At 35.8% G+C, this 22,082-nt stretch overlaps 1 protein-coding gene across 12 annotated transcripts in view; it reads left to right on the top strand.

Annotated features, from left to right (window-relative positions):
- Positions 1-21,521, top strand: part of Marchf7 (membrane associated ring-CH-type finger 7) — a 41,630-nt gene extending 20,109 nt beyond the window's left edge. For 3 of the 12 annotated variants that reach the window (XM_060390241.1, XM_060390242.1, XM_060390240.1), the window contains 9 exons: positions 793-957; positions 1,555-1,750; positions 4,059-4,226; positions 5,791-6,889; positions 8,795-8,964; positions 13,479-13,588; positions 16,212-16,325; positions 17,754-17,802; positions 19,816-20,355. In XM_060390241.1, the coding sequence (XP_060246224.1) occupies positions 793-957; positions 1,555-1,750; positions 4,059-4,226; positions 5,791-6,889; positions 8,795-8,964; positions 13,479-13,588; positions 16,212-16,325; positions 17,754-17,802; positions 19,816-19,958 (2,214 nt within the window). In that variant the 3' untranslated portion in view covers positions 19,959-20,355. Of the gene's footprint in view, positions 1-792; positions 958-1,554; positions 1,751-4,058; positions 4,227-5,790; positions 6,890-8,794; positions 8,965-13,478; positions 13,612-16,211; positions 16,326-17,753; positions 17,803-19,815 lie in introns of all 12 variants that reach the window. The other 9 variants (XR_009593856.1, XM_021639140.2, XR_002476487.2 and 6 more) reach the window with 9 other exon arrangements.
- The last annotated feature ends 561 nt before the right edge of the window (positions 21,522-22,082 follow it).

A 22,082-nucleotide genomic window follows, 5' to 3' on the forward strand; every position in this document is an offset into this window, starting at 1 on the left:
TTTCAGGCATTGGAAGACAGATGTGTGTTTTGTTGGGCATCTTTCCATGCTTCTTAAATGGGCATAGGAAACCTTGAATGCTGTTAAAGCTCTGCCTTCAAGGAGAAAGGTGGTGGTAGTTTTCAGGTGACAATTTGATACTTTTTAAGTTTTAAAATTATTTTGTATATGCATGCACAGAGGGCAGAAGATAGTTTTTTGGAGTCAGTTCTTTCTTCCCTCCTTGTTCAGTCAAGTATTCATCTTGTTTCCCATAAGAATTGTTTATTCCTGGCTGGTAGATGTGAGAACTTCTTGGTGAATTGGTGATTCCTCCCCTCCCCCAGTCCCAACCTCACCTCCCAAGACAAGGGTTCCTCTCTGTAGCCTTGGCTGTCCTGGAACTCAGTTGTAGACCAGGCTGGCCTCAAATTCAAGAGGTCCTTCTGGCTCTGCCTCCTGAGTGCTGGGATTAAAGTATTCAAAACCACCGCTGCCTGGCCTTGGTGGCTTGGTAATTCTTGCTTCTGCCTCCCATCTCTCCCTCTCATCTCCATCATGGGAGCTCTGAGAGTGTGATTTTCTATAGATGTGTCTGGGCTCTGGAGACAGCTCGCTCACAGACTTGTAAGATTAGCACCTTTACTGGTGAAGCGGGCTGGGGCAGTTCTTAAATGGCTGCTTTCTTATCAATGAGGCCCAAATTGTGTCTCAGACAAAATTTCTCAGAAGAAATTGTTGCTGTTTGGGGAGAAGCGTAGGAGTGGCTTGCATGTCTTTCCAATAGAGTTAACACAAATTTACATTTCACAGGAAACCTTAAGAATGGAGTCTAAACCTTCCAGGATCCCGAGAAGAATTTCTGTTCAACCCTCTGGCTCATTAAGTGCTAGGATGGTGTCTGGAAGCAGAGGAACTAGTTTAAATGATTCTTACCATTCTAGAGACTCTTCCTTTAGACTGGATTCTGAATATCAGGTAGTATTTTAACCTGAATATGTATATAGTCAAAATCAAAAACTGTTGGTACATAAAGTTTTTTCCAAAATTGCTGCACCCTACAATTTTAGATTGTTAAAATAAAAACAAAATAAGTAGTTAATTATTTTCAAAATGTGGGGACTTTAGAATTGTGGATGAGAGATTATACTCTTGTATGTAATATTTTCTAAAATTAGAAAGCTTTGCATTTTGAAAGCAAATTTTAATTTAAAAATTTAGCTGAAGTGGTGTGTGCTGAGATGGTTTTATCTGTGCACTAAAAATTTAATTCTCTTTTTCCAATCAGAATACTTACTAATCTGACTTTGTGTGTGCACAAAGCAGTGGGTGAAATAATACAATTCTTAAATATTGTAAATATTCTGTCTGATTGTAAATCATTCTGTCTTGGGGTTTCTCTTAGTAGTAGTGTGTACCTTGTATCCTAGAGATGGGTCATTCCCAGCACAACCATCTCACCTGCCTTTTAGGAAGCTACATTACCAACAGCCTTTAACTTGATTATTTGAATGTTATTACTTTCTGTGAAGCTGAGTAACTTAAACAGCAGTTATTTCTTAATGTTTTCAATAGTCTGCATCAGCGTCAGCATCTGCATCACCCTTTCAGTCTACATGGTACAGTGAATCTGAGATAACTCAGGGCGCACGAGCAAGATCACAAAACCAGCAACGGGATCACGACTCAAAAAGACCTAAACTTTCTTGTACAAATTGTACATCTACCTCAGCTGGGAGAAATATTGGAAGCGGTTTAAATACAGTATCAGGTAAGAATTTAACTCAGTTTTTGTTAAAGTCACTTTATGAGTGTTTTTGAACAAAGCCCTTTCCCCCTCTGAGATTTATTTATTTACTTATTATGTACACAATGTTCTGTCTGCATGTTCACCTGCACGTCTGAAGAGGGTACCAGATCTCCTGATAGATGGTTGTGAGCCACCATGTGGTTGCTGGAAATTGAACTCAGGACCTCTGGAAGAACAGCCAGTGCTCTTGACCTCTGAGCCATCTCTCCAGTCCCCACCTCTAAGTTTTTAATTAAATAGTTTATATAAGTTTTTATAAGTTTTCAATTAAATAGTTTATATAAGACAGTGGATTTGGAAACGTACTAGTTTGCAAAATTTTACATTAAGTTGGTAGTAAAAATGAAATCAACTCTTTTTCTTTTTGATTTACAACACAGAGAATGTTAGTAGATTTTAATTTACTTAGAATAGTTCCTTTTGTTTTGGTTTGTGTTGTGATGACACGGTCTCACTGTGTAGCCCTGACTGGTCCACAATGGAGTGTGTCGATTAAAGGCATATGCCACTATTTCGGCTCTAACATTAGTATGGATTAATCATATTGGTGAAAGTCAAGAGACTTCTGTTGGTTATTTTTGAGAAAGACCTTTTAAAAGTGTTCCTGTGAAAGCCACATCTGATAAGCATTAAGCATTTTCCCATTATGTTCTTGAAATGATAAACATAGTATATGATACTTGTTTTCATAAAATGTGAAAACTCAGTTAACAAGTTGAAAACTTAAGAGCTCTATATAAGGAATGAGAAAGTCAGGATTCTCAGTCTGTAAGAATGGCATAAAGCTCCACGCTTCCTACATTTTATACTTAGGCTAATGTATTCCTGTTGTTCAAAAATCCGTGTTAGGAAAGCAGATTTTTTTCAACTGAAACTCCTCCAGTAAAATGTTAGACAATTCCTGAAGTTGTTTATAAAAGAAGACAAAACTTGTGATGACACAGTTAAAGAGAAAATTCTTTTCTTTCTTTCTTTCTTTACTTTTTGTTTGTTTGTGTAGTTCTGGCTGTCCTGGAGCTCGCTCTGTAGACCAGGTTAAAATGCTTGTGCTTACCAACTGAATCAGTGTAAAGTGATTCCCTTCTGTTTTGATAGATAAGACCCCCAAGGGGAAGACTGCACCTCTGAAGGTTGCTAGAAGTGGTATGATGGGTCAGAGCAGGCTGACCTCAGCTTTGTAGACACACATTACTTTGCAGAAACATCTTTGCTGTACATTTTGTGAAGGTGTAACATTAAGTTTACTGGGTGATTTCCCTAAATGTAGAAGAATTGTTAAAGCTGGGAAAGAAAGAAAGCTAGGTGTGGCAGAGCACGCCTTGAATCCCAACACTCAGGAGGCCGCACACTGTGGATCTCTGTGAGTTCAAGGCCAGCCTGGTCTACAGAGCAAGTTCAGAACAGCCAGGGCTGTGATACACAGAGAAACCCTGTCTTGAAAAACAGGAAAAAAATAAATAAAGATTCTACAACTAGGAAAGGAAGAAACAAAATTTCAAAGTAAATAGTGAGGGGATAGTAGGTTTGAGAATTAATTTTAGTTAACTTTTTAGTGAAATCATATATAATTTGGAATATTATTGTAAAAATACATTAATTCTTAAAGAATGAGCAAGGGTATGGTAGTGCACACCTATAATCCCAGCGCTAAGGGAGGTCAGAGACAGGCGGATCTCTGTGAGTTCAAGAACAGCCTGATCTACAAAGCCAGCCCAGGACAGCTAAGGATACACAGAGAAACCCTGTGGGGGGGGGGGGGGGTGAGTAAAATGTGACAGTAAAAATATTTCTAAGGCTGATAGACTATATGCTTAGAATATGCAAGCACTTTGGTCCAATTCTCAGCAAGGGAAAAAAAACTTTTTCTGATAAAATTGTATTTGTCCTGTAATCCAGTTACCATATCAAAATAGCTTTGGCTTTGTTTTATTTTTTATTTATTTTGAGACAGTCATATTATTTAACTCTGGCTGGCCTAGACTTTACTGTGTATATATCAAGTTGTCCTTGAACTCACAGAAATCTGCCTGTCTGATTCTGCCTCTGCCTCCTAGTAGTAGGATTAAAGCCACCATTCCTGGCTTTGGCTTCCAATATCACTTTTTGTTTTTATGAAGTGTAAACTCTATAAACTTGGCTTGTGATTGTGGCTATATGGCTAGGGATAGCTGTAATGATAATAGCTATCTTCAGTGTGTTACTAAAGATTTATGAGCCTCAGAAACCTTAAAAACCTTCTCTAAAATAAAACTTCTTCCATTACTTTAAGATTCTTCTTGGAGGCGTAGTCAGGTTCCCAGATCTTCATCAATGGTACTTGGTTCATTTGGAACAGACTTGATGAGAGAAAGGAGAGATTTGGAGAGGAGGACAGATTCCTCCATTAGCAGTCTTATGGATTATAATCACCGAAGTGGTGATTTCACAACTCCATCATGTATGTATAAACTATATTGTGAAGTATAGCTTATGTGTTAACATAGATGTTCTCTGTGTCATTGATAGGAATACAGTGGAGGAAGTGAGGTGAATTTTAATTTCTTATGGAGATACCAGAACTGTGTGATTTTTTTTTTTTTTTTTAGTTTCTTGTTTTACTTTTAAAGGTAGAAACAGTGTAAAATAGATGTTCTTGAGTATTCAGATCCTGTCTTGTAAAATTTTTATACACGTTAGTGAAGTGTTCCTAGATAATTCTTCCATACTATAGTCTGCCTTGTCTGTAAGTTTTAAGTGTGTACTCTAACTGAATTATGAAGTAACTGCTGATTATACTCTTTTGAGCTATTTTATATGTATGGGTTTATTTGCCTAAATATATGTCTGTGCACTCCTGGTGTGCCTAGTGCCCAGGGAGGCTGGAAGAGGGTGACAGATCCTCTAGATTGGAGTTATAGATGGCTGTGAGCCACCATGTGAGTGCTGGGGAATGGAACCCATGTCCTCTGAAAAAGCTAGTACTTTTCCCTGCTGAGCCATCTTTCTAGCCCCTGAACTCATCATTTTAAGGATTATGTGGAACTGTGTGCTTATCTTGATCCTAATTAAATTTTCAAATGTTCTTTTCTTTCTATGGGTAGACTTTTCAGAAACAGTCACATTAAGTAGCTGAAGGAAAAGAGTGCTGATCAGAATAAACAAAAGTATTTTGCAAAAGTGGGGTTTGTACTTAGTTTAATCAAAGTCTGGGACAGGAATAGATTCAACCTGTAACAGTTTATCCTTTTATTGGTCTCCATATGTTAGTACCATAATAAATGTACCTCTTACGTAGGGTATATAGGAAGTGTTTTTCAAGAGTAATGGTGTTTCTTATCCCCACTCTGACTGAAATAGTCAAGGAGGTCTGTTTCATCTTGCTGTTGTCCTTAAAGTAAGGCTATACTGTAACACAGACAAGCCTGGAACTCTGTGATCCTCCTCCCTATGCAACCCAAGTGCTGCCATGCTTCTTCTCCCTGCCCTACTTTTGAAAATGCAGATAGCAGAAGGGCCTGTATTGACTCACAGTTCCAAACTGATATTAAAAGGCTTAGGTGTGTCTGATGAGTAACCATTGTTGTTAATTTTAAAAATTAAAGAACTTCTTACTGTTAACAAGGTATATTATTAAATAATTAGATGGGCAGTAACATAATCTTTGTATTTATTGCATAGAATAAGAAGAATCTCCAAAACTATTCTCCTGTTGCACTGTATTACTTGGCCTCAAGTTCTGTATGAAACTAGAGAGTCTTCCGTTGTATCAGTTTCTCATTAATGCACTCAACTTGCTTCATCCATTTTTTTATAAGCTTTCATACCTTGTTTTTGAATTGGTAATGTTAACTTTACTTGGAAGTACTTCAGGAATATTTTTTTTCTATAATACTTAAGCTATTAGATATAAGAGAGCAGTGTTTATTTCAAACCCTCTAGTCTTTCAGTTTAGTCAATAAATGTGCATTCAGTAATGCTTAAATTATTTCATAATTGGTTACCTTCCCTTCTTTCAAAAATAGATGTTCAAGAAAGAGTTCCTTCTTCATATTCACAGGGAGCAAGACCAAAAGAGAATTCAGTGAGCACTTTGCAGTTGAATTCCTCATCCACCAATCACCAACTGCCTTCTGAACGTCAGACAGCATCGAGTTCTAGGGACTCTAGCAGAAGTTCTTTCAGATCCCATTTTTCTCCAAGACCGTCAGAATCTTTTCGCAGTAGTTCTCACCCCGCATTTTCTTATCTCTCAAGTAGAGATGAAGCCCCAACTGTAAGCAGTTCAGAAAGGGTGGGCTCATCTCGGAGACCGTTTCAAGAATCCTCTGACAACGAAGGGAGGCGTACAACTAGGAGGTTGCTGTCACGGATAGCTTCTAGCATGTCGTCTACTTTTTTTTCAAGAAGATCTAGTCAAGATTCCTTGAATACAAGATCACTGAGTTCTGAAAATTATATTTCCCCAAGAACCTTGACTTCACAGTCTCGGAATAGTGGAACATCATCTTCTGAAGTCAATGATGGCAGGGCATCTGAAGCTTCTCAGGGATTTAGATTTCTTAGGCGCAGATGGGGTTTGTCGTCTCTTAGCCAAAATCATAGCTCTGAACCAGATGCAGAAAATTTTAATCACGAATCAGAAGGTAGAAATACAGGACCGTGGCTGTCTTCCTCATTTCGAAATAGATGCACCCCTTTGTTCTCTAGAAGAAGACGAGAGGGAAGAGATGGATCTTCAAGAGTATCTATGTCAGATGTACCACCTAGGTCTCATATTTTTACAAGAGAATCAAATGAAGTAGTTCACCTTGAAGCACAGAGTGACCCTCTTGGGGCTGCTACCAACAGACCACAAGCATCTGGAGCATCAGGCAGTGCCTCTGCAGGTGGCTCCACACCAGATTTGCCTCAGGGTGGAAGAAATACAGGAATCGCAGGGATTCTTCCTGGTTCCTTATTCCGGTTTGCAGTCCCGCCAGCACTTGGAAGCAGTCTGACTGACAATGTCATGATTACTGTAGATATTATTCCTTCAGGATGGAATTCAGCTGATGGGAAAAGTGATAAAACTAAGACTGCACCTTCGAGAGACCCAGAAAAACTGCAGAAAATAAAAGAAAGGTAAATTTATATATTCAGTATATATTGTAAAGCTAGATTAGATTTAAAATAGCTCTCATCTGATGTTTCTTCCTTAAACTTATATGTTACTATGTCGTACAGACAAATGGTAGTAATATATAAGGTAGGTTCTGGAGTATGAATTTTAAAATGATCTAACATTTTAATTTATCTTGATATACACAAACACAAATAATTTCTTTTTTTTCCATAGTTAGAGTATCACTAAGTAGAATTTAATTGGGAAAAGGAATCAAATAATAATGAATTGCCAATCTGTATTAGCCTTTAATATGTTAATTAGTTTACCACTTATTTTTGTGTTAGTTAAAACTACACATTTTTATTTTAAACAAATATTTACTCTTCCTCATAATATAGTTTTAATACTTGTTCATTATAGCAACTTCCTCTGATTGTAAGCTATCTGAAGAATGTAGCTTAGATTTCTTACCTTCACTATAACTGTTGATCTTGGCTGGTCTACAATTCTATACCACTCTGTCTAGTTAGGTGGGTTTTTGTTATTATTGTTTGGGTTTTTTTGTTTTGTTTTGTTTGTTTGCTTGAGACAGGATCTCACTTTGTAGCACTTGTTGGCCTGGAACCATAGATATCCACCTGTTTCTGTCTTAAGTGTATTTGTTTTAAAGACACATACTGCCACCGCAGGTTCTGGTTGTGTCATTTTAGTATATGTGCTGCCGAAGCGAGCACTGGTTGTGTCATTTTAAACCCGCATTTATTTTGACAGTGTTTGCAGTATATATTTTTGTATGTTGATTGTATTTTGCCTTGTGTATGAGGATTTTAAGACTTGACTGATTAAATTAATAAACACAGAAAAATTGGATCTACTTAGTAAAAAGTAATTAAAATATGAAGGGAAGAATGATAAATATGAAATAAAATGTTCAGCTTTTCAGAATAATTTGTGCTTGGTGTCATGTTTCTGACTAAGCTGGGGCACAAAGTCAACTGCCTTATAGTTTGTGTGTCTCTCTCCGTAAGTGTTTGGCTAAATTCACTTACACTGTCAGGCTGTATTTCAATAGCAGTTCATCTTTCAGTACTGTCAGTTTACTGATTGCCACTTTATGTGCCATCAGTGAACTAACTGTGAATTTTAACAGAAAACTCTGCTCATTACAAAGTGAATTCACATATAAATAATATGTGTTAAATGGAGGGCAGAGGAAAATAGAAAATGTTGCATGTTTTATTATCTTTTTAAAGATTTATTGTGTATACAGTGTTCTGCCTGCATGCATACATGCACTCCAGAAGAGGGCACCAGATCTCATCGTGTGGTTGCTGGAAATTGAACTCAAGACCTCTGGAAGAGCAGCCAGTGCTCTTAACCTCTCCAGCTCCCATGTTGGGTGTTTTAAAAGCCTTCCTTTATAGATACCAGAATGATTTAGTAAGATTGTTGAGAGTAGAGTAATGGAGAATTTTTAAGTCTTTATTTATAAAATTTTGATTTGACAAATACAAAACATTTGTCAGTTTTGATAATATGTAAATGAGAAATAGATCAGTATGTACTTAATTCATCGAAGTAGTTTTAAAATTCTTTTGCAGTTGACAAATGGACAAAATAATGTGTATATTACTCATATACTATTGCATTTCCAGTAACCTAGAATACTTAAATAATTAAAGTCTTAGTGATTGTGAAAGAGGTGAACTTAAGATGTGTTACCAAAGACAAAAAGTAAACCATTTGAAGATGAGTGATGGTATAATAGGTTTTATTTACTTTAGCATTTTAGTCACAATAACATCAACTTTGGTTTCTTTCTTGATTATCTTTTTTCTTTTTCAATGAAAGAGTGAAATTGTTTAAAAATGGCCATCTAGGAGGAATTAGGGTAGCTCTGAAATGTATGCCTTCTTTTTCAGCCTTCTCTTGGAGGACTCTGAAGAAGAAGAAGGGGACTTATGTAGAATTTGTCAGATGGCAGCTGCATCGTCATCCAACTTACTGATAGAGCCATGCAAATGCACGGGGAGTCTGCAGTATGTCCACCAGGAGTGTATGAAAAAGTGGTTACAGGCCAAAATTAATTCTGGTAAGAGACACCACCCTTTTAGATACTTGTTTTCAAGTGTTTTTCCAAGAGATACACATATTGTAGGCTTTTCAGCTGACAATTTTTTCATAGTTTATTTAGTTTGTTTATACTTGTATCTATATAAAATTATAATTTAACCAGTGATTGTGGCATATACAATCCTTTTAGTTAGGCACACTCACCACTTAGCTATGTATTTGGAAAAAGATTTATTACCTGTGTCATTTAGTAGGTTGTCAGGGAATTCTTTGATGTGTACTGTATATTGTTTGGAGAGTCAGACACAATTCCAGAACTGGAGTTTATAGCACATTAAACAAGGCATACAAGGCACCTGCTTTGTGGTGTTGGTTGTTAAGGGAGCATCTTTCTTAGAGTACACCGTTTAATTTTGGACCTTGATAATAAGGAAATGGCTTCCAGAACAAAAAGAACATTTTAGCAGAGAAAGCAGCTAATAAGAATGACTTAGGTATATTTGAGAAACTGAGTGGTGCATGGTATAGCAGGCATCCAGTAGTTGGGTAAAGGTTTGGTTGATACAGGTGGGATAAGAGTGACTAGCAGAAGCTAGCTCATGCAAAGACTTTTAAAAATAGAGGCTAGAACTTGAGTTTTTACCTAACTATGATGGGAAGCCACTGAAGGGAGCAGAATTGAAAAGATCTTAATTTTTTGGCTGCTTTAGAGAATAGATGTCTGGGTAAGACCAGACCTGTAGGAAATCAATCATGGTCTGTTGTCAAAACTCTTGCTGGAGTTGGTAATGGATAGTTAGCATGTGGTATTGCTGATAGTGATCGTAGAACTAGGCTAGTGTAGGTATGTTTTAGAGGTAGGTTCATTGAAGTTTGCCAGGAAATTAGATGTGCTAGGATGAGAGAGAAAGACTAGAGAACATCTGTCTTTATGTTACACAAATAGGCCTCTTACTGAATAAGAAAGCAGGAAATGAATCAGATTGAGACAGGTAACTCAGTTATATTTTAGATATATTCTGTATTTTAACTTCATTTTAGAGAACTACACAGAAACATCAGATAGGCTGTTGGCTAGACAAGCCTCCACATTTCAGAAGGAGCACTCAGAGTCAGTTTCCAGTACCACAACATTACCATAAGTAACAGTGGAAGCTTTGAGGTTAAGTAAAGATCGCCTAGAGAAAGATAAGGTATCAAAGAAATGGGCTAGGACAGATCCCTGGGGCACCTAAGAAAGATTTGAGGAGCAGCCTCTAGTCAGATTGGTGGTAAGAAAGTGGGAAAATGTTACTTTGTATAGCCAAAATAACTGTGTAAAAGTGGGTATGAATAACTTAGCATTGCTAAAGAGTGAAGAGTCCTAAGATGCTAATTCATAAAATGTCCCAGAGGTATGGTTTAGCAGGATGGAGTGCTTGTTGTGCAAACTTGAGGACCTCAGTTCAGATCCTCAACAGCCATGTCAAAGCCTGGCATCACCCTAGTCATAGCACTGCAGTTAGGAAGATCCAGGAGCTCTGTGGCCAGTCAGTCAAGATGAATTGGAGAGTATCAGGTTCAGTGACAAACACAGTCTCAAAAATTAATGTAGAGAACAAAAGAGGAAGATAACCAGAATCAGCTTCTGGCTTCCATGTGCACACAAATGAACATATTACACATACATGTATCACATATGCACAAAAATGTTTAAAAACCATGAAATGATAGGATGGTTAATACGTATGTTAAGGGAGATGCTACCTTATAGGCTCTTTTTCCAACAAACTGAGATAAAAGGTAGCAAATTAGAATATTATGTGGGGTCAGGGAAAACATCTTTATTTTGAAGTAGGAAACCATTTGAGCATGTTTTTGAGAAGCTGTTGGGGGGTGGAATCCGTGAAAAGGAACAAAAGATGAGATCAAGAGCATAAGTTGAGTAAGACAGCTATTTCACGTCCAGAAAGCTAGTGTAGGTATGAGTGTTGAGTATTCTGTTGCTTTGGTAAAAAAAAATATATGATCTGCTGTATAAATGTTGCTATTTTCTTAGAGAAAGAGATGTTTAATTGATGGATAGGTTAGCAGGTCTTTAGATGCTGGGAAAATAACTTTCTGAGATTAAGATTTTTAGGCAACATTAGTGTCCATAAAGTAATTTTAGAGCTGAGGGAAATGGTTTAGTGGCCTCTCATTTGCCTTTCATTTTTAAGAAAGTGGTTTACTGAGTCTTTGACACATATGTGGATTGGAATTCATTGAGCTTGGCGCCTTTGTTAGGTCAGTAATGAATAGAGTTAATATGTGTAAGATAATTTTGGTTTTGGGAGTTTATCAGGAGGGGACTTAAAGATACCAATGTAATGTCATAATGTTTAAATATGCTGGAGAATAGGAATTTTTAAGTTTTATTGTATTCTTATGGGACCATTATATGCTGACTAAATATTCTGTGACAATTTGAAGAAAATATAATGATTTCACATACAACTCAGGCAAATAGATAACACAGTTTCTCAACTCAGCACTTTTTCTTTCTGTCATGTTCAAAAGAAACTCCCAGTGCTCCAAATTCCAAAAGGTGGTCCATATATCCATAAATGAACTCAGCCTGGAAGAGTGCTGGCTGTTAGATAAAAGTCAGCACACCTCAGGAGCGTGTTAAAACCAGTTCCCCTCTGCCAGCAGGAGGGGGCTACATCTGGGATACAAAGTGAATAAAATGTAATTAATATAAAAATTAAAAAATTAATTTAAAAAGTAGCCTAAGGGAAAAGTGTATGCCGAATTTAATTTAAACAAGCAAACAAACAACCGGCAGCAGGTGCATGTGGCTTTCCATTGACATGGACTTGTGGTTGCCTGTCAAAGTGCATGCTGGCCTCTCAGCTTCTTCAGTATCACAAGTACCTCTCTGGCATCTTAAAGCCTCCTGCCCAGCATGCTGGCTTCTCACCTCTCCATAGTTCCCTCCTCTCTTCATAATGCCAAGGCTTTTCCTGTCTCTGCTGTTCTCTGTTCACTCTTCCCTTTTATTCTCCTCTCTTGCAGCTAGCCTTGGCCATGGTCAGTCAGTCTACTTTTTTTTTTCTCTGCTTTGGAGTCCTTCTAGATATCTTTGCTTGTTTTCTCTCTCTTACAATAAAATCCTTCCTGCTGATAATGGAGTGCTCATGTTCACAGTTTCTTTGCTGTGCCCTTTGGCATACACTTTCCTTTGAGCTACTTTTTTTTTTTTAATTGAATTTTTATTTTTTATATTAATTACAGTTTATTCACGTTGTATCCCAGCTGTAGCCCCTCCCTCATACTTTAGGCTACTTTTTAAGGAAAGAGTTTGGTGTTCTTACTCGTTTCCCAATCTCTAAAGTTGTAGATTGGTGCAAGTTCATTCAAGGAATGTGAGTGCTACCCATAAAACTTACTTTAGGACAGTTTTTAGTTGGGAGCCATGTCTCATAATCCCAAATAGTGGGGAGGTGCACACATGTAATTGGATGTGACTTCCTGTCAAAGTGGGGCTTTTGGGCTCACAGTAATCAAGCACTGAGTAACAAAAGTTCTTTTTAATTGTGGCAAAACTACTATGTGTAGGGACTGGAGAGATGGTTCAGAGGTTAAGAGCACTAGCTGCTTTTTCAAAGGTCCCGAGTTCAATCCTAGCAACCACATGGTGGTCCATAACCATCTATCACGAGATACTGCCATGCAGGCATATATGCAGGGCAGAATATTGCATATTAAACAAGTAAATAAATAAATCTGTAAAAAAAAATACTATGTGTGTGAGAAAATTAACCACTTTGACCATTTTACAGTGTGTAATTTTCAGTAGTTAACTTTAAAAACTTTTTCATAACCCATCATAGAAAATTTCTAGTCAGTAAGCTGTAACTCTCTGCTTGTCATCTTCTTCACCGTCCCTGAGAACCGTGGTCTGTTGTTGGCCTCTTTATATTTGCATATTCTGGTTGTACCATATAAATGAAATAGTAAAGTATTTGTCTTTTTATGTCTTCTTTATTGACATATCTTGGGTTGAACCATATGATAAAATATTTTAGGACTTAATTCTACTAGTTGCTGAAATGAGCTCCTTTTATCTGGACAAAGGTGAGCTCTTTTTACCTCTCCTAGTCAGTAGGGCGGGCACATTGCTTAACCCACATGCGATACCAAAAATACTGCTCTGAGTATGTAACTAGTGTTTGAGATGCTACGTCATTAAACATTACTTTCATAATATGTCAGTATACGTCAGGAGGAAGTGTGAAGTACAGGTAACATTCCTTTGCCTCACTGTCAGATTCCTTTAATTACAGGATGTGTGAATATAAGATTTAAAAAAGGTATCTAATGATGGGTGGAGACATGAATATCACAGAATAGAACATGACATGCCTATTTGTCATTGTATATCATTTTACATACATTATTTATTTATTACAATATTGTAATCTCATCTTTCATGCTTTTCTACCCCCAATATTTCAAACCTTGAGCGTAGGACAGAAAAGCTTTACTATTTGCAATTGGATTTTTTGTCAGGTTCTTCACTAGAGGCTGTAACCACCTGCGAACTCTGTAAAGAGAAGTTGCAACTTAACCTGGAGGATTTTGATATCCATGAACTACATAGAGCTCATGCAAATGAACAAGTTAGTATATTTTGCCTAATTTGGTAAGTGTCTGTTGTGTGCTTAAGGGACAGCTCTTGAAGAAAAGATTAAGTCATGGTCAGAAAACCTGCATTAATAATTTTATCATAATTCCGAAGATATGAGTTTATAATTTAATTTTAAAATTCCCTTTAAATAAAAGACTTAAGTTAAAACTGTCAGGCTTTATAAGTAAACCTAAAAATGAATAGAAGTTTAGGAAATTGGGATGCCAACCTTATTACTCCAGTATTGTTAAATGATCTAGTTGGAAGAAACAACCCTTTTTCCCCCCCTTGTTGAAGGAAAATTCTAGGAGAAGCATGCATGCTCAAGGGAAGTATGAGGGCTATTCCATCACAACAAAATAAACCCATTATGCAGTGGTTCCTTGTTTCCTTCTCTTAACTCCCTGGCAGCTACCAATCTTGTTACTCAATATCAGCAACCAGTCTTGGTTGGTTGAGTTTCAAGACAGGTTTTCTTTGTGTACCCCTGGCTGTCTTGGAACGTACTTTGTAGACCAGGCTGGCCATAAAACTCAGAGATGTGCCTGTCTCCCTCTCTCTCTCTCTCCCTCCATCCTCAGGGTGCTAGGATAAGGTCTTGTGCCGCTACTGGCAGTGTGTTATAGATTTACCAGCTCAGGGTAATCCATGTTGACGAAATCACACAGTGTAAGGTATTTTTGTGAACGCTGTTTTGAAGACCTAAGTTCTTTTCCCAGCATCCATGTTGGATGGCTCACAACTGGCATCTGAGGACTCTTAACACTCACGTGCATATACCCACATAAAAATTTGCATATGTACACATAAAATAAATTTTAAAAACATAATGTGAAACAGATACTGTTTGAAGGCCTGATGAAATCCCTGGATTTACAGCATACAAATATAAATTCTATACATAATTTTGTATACTCTCAACACTTAAAAGTAATTGCATAAGTCCAGGTTTAAGAGTCACTGATCAGAGCCTGGCAGTGGTGGCATATACCTGTAATCCTAGCACTTGGGGAGGCAGAGGCAGACAGATCTCATAGCATAGCTCTGGAGTTCAGGGCCAGTCTGGGCTACAAGGCAAGTCCAGGACAGTCAAGGCTACAGAGAGAAACCCACCAACAAACAAAAAAACCAGACCAAAACATAAGGAATCACTGATCAGAAGAATAAAACAGTAGCTGCTGCAGTATAGTGTTACTTTATGCCGATTATAATGTTTCATTCTCTAATGAGCTAGTTGTGCAAAAGAAACTCACTCAGTACAGTGATAATGTTAAAATTTTCAGGCACCTGTGTAGGCAGCTGAACATTAATATCTTAAAGAATAAGGAAATTAAGAAAGGTGGAGCGATACAGAGAAATGTGGTGTTGTCTCCTCCAAAGAGAAGTCACAGTTATTCTCTCTTGCCATCTTTAGATGTTTGACTCTCTTAAACTAAGTCACATGTTTTTCATTTAAAAGTTTTTATTTTTATTTAATCTTTTGAATGATCTGCATTCTTACACAGGTTTAGTCATTGTAAAGACTTGGACTTCTTTTATATATGAATCATGGATTCTAGTGGCTAGAGTTATCTTAATTTTAAGTGATTAGTTTAATATAATGTTGCTCCTTTTCCATTTTATCTTTTGCTAAGCATATACATTTGATTGTTGTTGGATTATTTTGTTTTGACACAGGCTCTCATAGCATAGCTCTGGATGACTTGGATCCTGCTATGTGTAAACCAGGCTAGCTTTAAACTCAGATCTGCCTGACTATAACCCCTCCCCCTCCCTGAGTGATGCGATTAAAGGTGTGTGCCAGCATGCCTAGTTTATAACCGTGTATATTATAAAAACCAAAACATGATTTTATTCAGTTAAAATAAATGTCAAAATCATTAAACTTTTTAATATTTAAATTCAATTTTTAATGATAGGTAGAATTTGATGAACATTTTAAAAAATTAATATTAGCATACAGTTCTTAATTTCAGATGTGTTTGTTATTCAAAGCACATACAATTGACTCTTCACTATAAAAATTAAAGGGACAGATGAATTTTTTCCCAGAGCTGTGTTTATATTGGTAGAATGCTAGTCTGCGTTCCTAGGATACTAAGTGCGTTCTTCAGGACCACCAAAAAAGGCAAGAAGGAGGAAAGATAAAGAAGGGGGATACACATAATACTGTGTTTTGAAACTATTATCAGTTTCTGAGTCTTCTAGTCCCAAGGTGGCCAAAAAAGGATGCCAATATCAGTGTGTGTTTGTATGTATCACCTTTAAACTAAACCAAAACCAAAACCGCTGTGTATCACATTTGCTGTAAATTAATAGTACACACTATAGATTTAGGTTAAATGAAGCAGTAAGTTTTTTAAGTAAACTGAAATAATTATTAGTCCCTTATAAAAGGAAATCTGTTAGCTTTATAGAAAGCTAATATTACCTTATTAAATGCTTTAAAGGGTAAACTTTTATATAAATGATTAAAAGGAGATAGATTGAGGAAAGATTGACCTTTTTAGAAGCTGTGTCTGAATACGTTTCCTTTAGTTTATCAGTAAACAGTGGCTATCAGTCACAATCCTAATTTTCATTCTCTGTTTCTTCTCTCTGCTTCCTCCTTTAAGGCTGAATATGAGTTTATCAGCTCTGGTCTCTACCTTGTTGTCTTACTGCACTTGTGTGAACAAAGCTTTTCTGATATGATGGGAAATACAATTGAACCAAGCACTCGTGTTCGAGTAAGTAGTATGGCATTGGGGAAAGGGGAGGTTACAGTCTCATGTGTTCATATCCTGATTCCTTTGTGGGAGACCCTACTTTCAAATATTTCTTAACAGTGTAAATAGTCTATATTTAATGGAAAGTGCTGTCTTCTACAACAAATATCCTAATTTTGTCCTAGGCCATTTAGAGAAGTGATTTTTCAGCTCTTGCAAGTGAAATATTTCAAGGAGAAACAGTCAGAATTGAAAACACCCAGAAAAACATTATTTTTAATTTATGGAAAGAAATCCCTTAGCATTACATCTTAGAAATGTGAAATTGAGTTCCAGAGCCAAAAGAATATGAAAGATGAACTGTTTGTTATTCTGTCAAGGGTTACCCTTTTCTAATACTACCAACTAAGAAAGGGACTAGTGGCCGTAAACAATGTTCAATGTTAACTGTATCTTTAAGCTAGCTTTTTGTTAGGTATTTATAATTAATCAGTGCTCTTTGCCTCAGTGAATCAGAAGTAATTTACACTCTGTTGCCTTGTCCATTTTGTGTATTTTTGTCTTATTGCAACATTCTAAACACTTCCTATCTTGAAATGTGTTCATGATTCAGTAAACTATATGTGAAATTAAACATTTTTATAATTTTTAAATATATAAAACTTAAAGTTCATGTTAATGTACAATGATTTCATCTTTAAAATGATAACAAGTATAGTTCAAAATCATATTGCTATTCTAAGTTACTACTTTCATGTGCTTCCTCATTACATAGATATTGAAGTGACTCAGTTGATAAACTCTAACAATAAAACTGATGTGCTGTAATTATGGGTGCTCTTAGGTTTTCTGTTAATTTTTAAGTACTTGAGAAGTCATGTGAGCCTATTTGGAGTTAATACCATAAAATAATTTCTAAAATGGTGTGTTAATTCTTGTGAATGAAAAAACCATAGAAAGCTTATAAGGAAGGTCTATTGAATTCAGCATTTCTGAAAACAAAAGAAAAAGTTAAAGTTAAGACTACAGTAGGAGTTATTTTTAGTATTTTATTTTACAAGCATTGAGTTGTATACATCTATACAGCAATCAAATTTAGGCAAGCAAACATCAGTTCATTTGGACCCAGAAAACAAAGTTTTGCTTCTTCCCTTCCTTGATTTCATAATATTTTAAAGTGTTAGGAAGACAGTATTTTATTGGATAAAATTGTTTGATTTTATTTGCTCCCAATTTCATGATGCTGTTTTCCCCGGGATTAATAGTGATTATATAAAATGTAACATACTATCCTTAATGTTAAAATTTCTGTTGTTGGGGAAGAAAGACCCTGTTTAAAGGATTAAGATGGTGTTTGACTTTTACGTACAAATAAATCTCCTATACTGATTCTCTTTAGATCCATTTGCAACATTTAAACTACTGTATTTCTTTCTGCATTGTTTCTAGTTTATTAACCTTGCAAGAACTCTTCAGGCACATATGGAAGATCTCGAAAGTAGGTGGAATTTTCCCTCCCCAGACTTGTTGAATTTACTTTTGCAAATTAAACCCACAGAAGAAGAAAAAAAAAACCTAAGTGTACTCTTTTTCTACCAAATTGAGCTTTGGTTTTAGGCTTAATACTACTATAATTATTGATTTGGATAATATGGATTGGACAATAGACTCTAGTTCTTTAAATATTTTTTTTAAGTTATGCTTAAGTTGTGGAAGGAGGTAATGTTAGCCACTAATATTTTCACTAAACCACTCTGATTTTATTATTTGTGATTAAAAGGAAAACAAACTTAGCTACTAAATAATTTTTGTTAAGGCTTTGTATTTTTTAATATATGAAGAAAATTTACTTTTCAGTTTTAGATCTTGAAAGGTTTTCTTTAGGCTTGTGTTTGGTTCCAGGAAAATAAGAAAAAGAGGCCAGAGCCCCTGACAGAAGGGTTTTGTTTATTCTTCTTTACTTACAGATAGTTCTTTGTGGACCTTTAGTACATAGGCAGCTCGGATTTCTCAGGATCCCATTGTGAGGCTCTGTAAGTGATGGCACACAATCCAGGTCTTACAGGCATTTCCCCAGCCTGCTGTCTTCTGATGTATTACAGCACGTCTGTGCTGCTTCAGGCCACACAGGGACTAATGGCTTTAGAACAGTTTCTGGGGAAGATTAAACTCGTCTGATGCCTACCAGACCTAGCAGTACAGTCTTAAGTGTCTCAGATGTGTATTTTCATGTTGATTATGCACTTCCGTCTTCAGAATACCTGTTATACCTATAAGGTGTGTAAGATTAATACCTGTAGGAGACTAGCATCCTTTGGAAATAATGTGAAAAGGATCCAGTCCTCATAAAAACTTTTTACTTCTTCAGTGTTTTAAGACATGACCTTCTAGAAAGAAGTATTGTTATGTCTAATTTTAGGTTTTGACAGGATTTGGAATAAAATCGGACAGCACATTTTTAGTTCTTTTTTTAATTAATATATTTGAAAATAGCCAGTTAGAACTGATATTCACTGTGATTTTTTTTAACTTTATAACATTCATAAAAATGTCTATATAAGAGTACATTTTTATACTCTTATATAAAAGTTTAGCTTTATTTCTGAAAATTATAATTTATGTTTTGGTAGATGATATGGTGGTCATTAGTTTATTTTCCCCAAGGTTTCTTAACTTTTAAAAAATACTCTCATTTCAAATTCCTAAACATGGCATGGTCTTCTCCCTATATGCGAGAGAAGACAAAGACGGAGGTAAAATGCATACAACTTCAGCTGACGGGGGAGGTGGTGGTGCCTCAAATGAATCTCAGATTACTAGAATATTGTTATAATCTGAAAATCAGCTGATTTGTGTTCTGTGGAGTCAGTCACCCAGAAAACAGGACATTCCCTGTTCAGTGCAATACCCTGTGGTACAGAACTTCACCACAGGCTTTGTGTCTGTCATGAGCTAGCTATGACTTATTACATGTAGATTTATCCATAAATGTTAACAGTTATTTTTGCCCTTTCTCTGAGTTGATCCAGTATCCTAGAGTACGTACACATTAAGCTTTTCTGCTCTTGCTAATACTGAAGAGCTATCAGTTAGATGTTTATTCCAAAGAACTTGGATTTTCTCTAACATATAATCAGGTTATATAATACATAGGTTCTTACTGCCTTAGCTATCTCAAAGGCATTCCAGGATGCTTTATATTAATTCTCTGTCAGTAATAGACACTGAAAAAATTGAGGTTAGGAATGTTATTTTAAAAAAAATGATGTTTCTGAGCATTTGGGATGATCTCAACAGCAGGTTTTTTTGTTGTTGTTGGTTTTTTGTTTTGTTTTGTTTTTTTCTGAATCAGATTAAGCTAGGCTGTGTCTATATAAAGCTTTACTTTACTCAATAGAGCTTTTCCTTGGCATTGTATAGACATAGCTTTGATGTAACTTGCAAGAACATCCATAACCTGTTATTCTATGTACATTTTTTTTCACTCTCATCGGATGCATCAAACATGCAGCGGTAATAAGCCAGATTCTACTCAGGTGTGTGAGGGCACTTGCCTCAAATTCACTTTTCCTCTGGTGTATGTTTATAGACATATCATTAGCTACTGTGAACACAAACTGGGCTCAGAAACATTTCTTAAAAGATGATCTTTAACTACATTTTTAAGCATTTTCATTTTATGGAAACTATAACATCACAAAAAGATGTGGGGGTGGGGATATTGTGAATGGGTATCACCGACAGTCAAGCCACCCTAACACTATCATGATAACTTTTACCATTTCGACCAAACAGTATACTAAATTGGGATTTTTGTTTTACAAGTCATTGCTGCTCTGGCTTCATGTTTACAAGTCATTATCGTACCTCTTAAAAATCATTCTTCATCATCCTGTTTTCTCTCAACAGCTTCAGAGGATGATTCTGAAGAAGATGGAGACCATAGCAGAACATTTGATATTGCCTAACTTCATTTAAGACAAATGGATGATCTGTGAACATGTTTATTAAAACTGGCAATTAAGTATGAATAATTTTGTGAGGGAATGCCTATTAGATAAATTGACTATATATAAAAATGAATATATATACATACATGTATAAATGTAAATATATATTCATTCTCAAGTGTTGCTGAATTGAAATTCTTCAGCTGGACCTTTTAACACTGGCCAGCAACTCTTATGTTTATAATATGTAATCAAAAACAGTTTTTCTTTCCGGTGAGTGGGAAAGCATTATTACCCTTGTTTTAAATACCTAAGCAATGCTCATCAACTTTTTTCTGTGTTACGATTACTGTAGTCATATTTATGGAAAAAAAAATGTTTGTGTATTAGTCTCTTGCTAGTGAAAAAGTCAGATAAAATGTCCTTTTGAAGTAAAATGCCAATGGCACCTAAATTAGTTTTCCTTTTTAAATGCCTTAAGTTACAGCCACATTTTGATAATCATTTACTTCCAGTGTTTAATTTTTTTTTTTTTAAAGAATGGGAAGTTTGAAGAGCATTATTATATTAGGTTTCCAAATTTAATTTGAATTCTAAATTCACTTAGCAATAAAACCTAATTTTTAAGAAAAAAGTATGTAAAAGATGTAGAAATGATGGATAATTTTTGTATTGATTTGCAAAAATGCAGACTATATTTGATAGGCCATGGTATGTAGGTATTCCTTTCAGGAATATTACAGCTGTTAATTATATCAATTGCCAGTCAAATGATATTTGGTTAAAAATTATTGAAAATCTCAAGTTAACAGAATATTTTTTTAAAGCCCACATTCAAAGTTTAAAACACTGGTTTTCAATGTGTTTTTTAGTGTTGTCACTTTATATAGAAATACAAATAACCTATTTGGATCCTGGTCATTTTTAGCTGTTCCTTGGTAATTCTGAGCATTTATTTGATGATTGTTAATATTTTTCACTACCTTTGCAAAACAGATGAATTATTCAACATGAATGAGTTTGCACTATGGTCATAAGTTGTGTAAACTTCCATAACTATTTCCACTGTCAACGCCCTTACGATATACATTTACACTTTCGGTGGTTTCACATTAGTCCAATGTTGTGGCAACAAACAATTTTTGCAAAACCTAAATAGAAACCATGTAATTTCTCAAATGTGAATGAACAGTTTGCCTACACTTATCTTAGTTTGTTGGTCTTAATGTAAAATCTTGGCTTGAAATAAAGTGATACTGATTGATTTTAGTTTGAACTCTTTTCTTTTTAAACTGGTTCTCAACGAGAAATTCTAAACTCCTTAGAGAAGAATTTAGTTAAAACTTCATACAGTGATCTTCAAATATTTTTTCAATTTTTTTATTTTCCGTGTATGAGTGTTTTGCCTGCATTTATAACTTTGCACTACGTCCTTGTAGTGTTTTCGGAAGCCAGAGATGGCTTTGGATCACCTGGAACTGGAGTCAGGGTAGCTTTGAGCTGCTGTGTAAGCGCCGATGACAGAGCCCAGGTCTTCTGTAAGAGTGGTAGAGACACTCAAATTAACCCTGAGCCATCTCTTCAGCCCCTGAACATGCTTTCAACTTTTGCTTTCAGTGCATTGTCTTAAGCAAAAGCACAAAATTTAAGAATGCTAATTTAAATATTTTCTGTCCTTAGGAACTGAATTTGAAATAAAAAATACTTTTATAAACTTCATTTTAAAATTTAGCTTCTTAACCCACCAAATTCTGACACGGCAAAAATGTTCTGTAATTCAGTCATAGGTAATGTATTATTAACTACTCGTTGGTAAGTGCTAACGTGG

This window comes from Meriones unguiculatus, chromosome 8 (assembly GCF_030254825.1).
Source record: "Meriones unguiculatus strain TT.TT164.6M chromosome 8, Bangor_MerUng_6.1, whole genome shotgun sequence".
NCBI lineage: Eukaryota > Metazoa > Chordata > Mammalia > Rodentia > Muridae > Meriones > Meriones unguiculatus.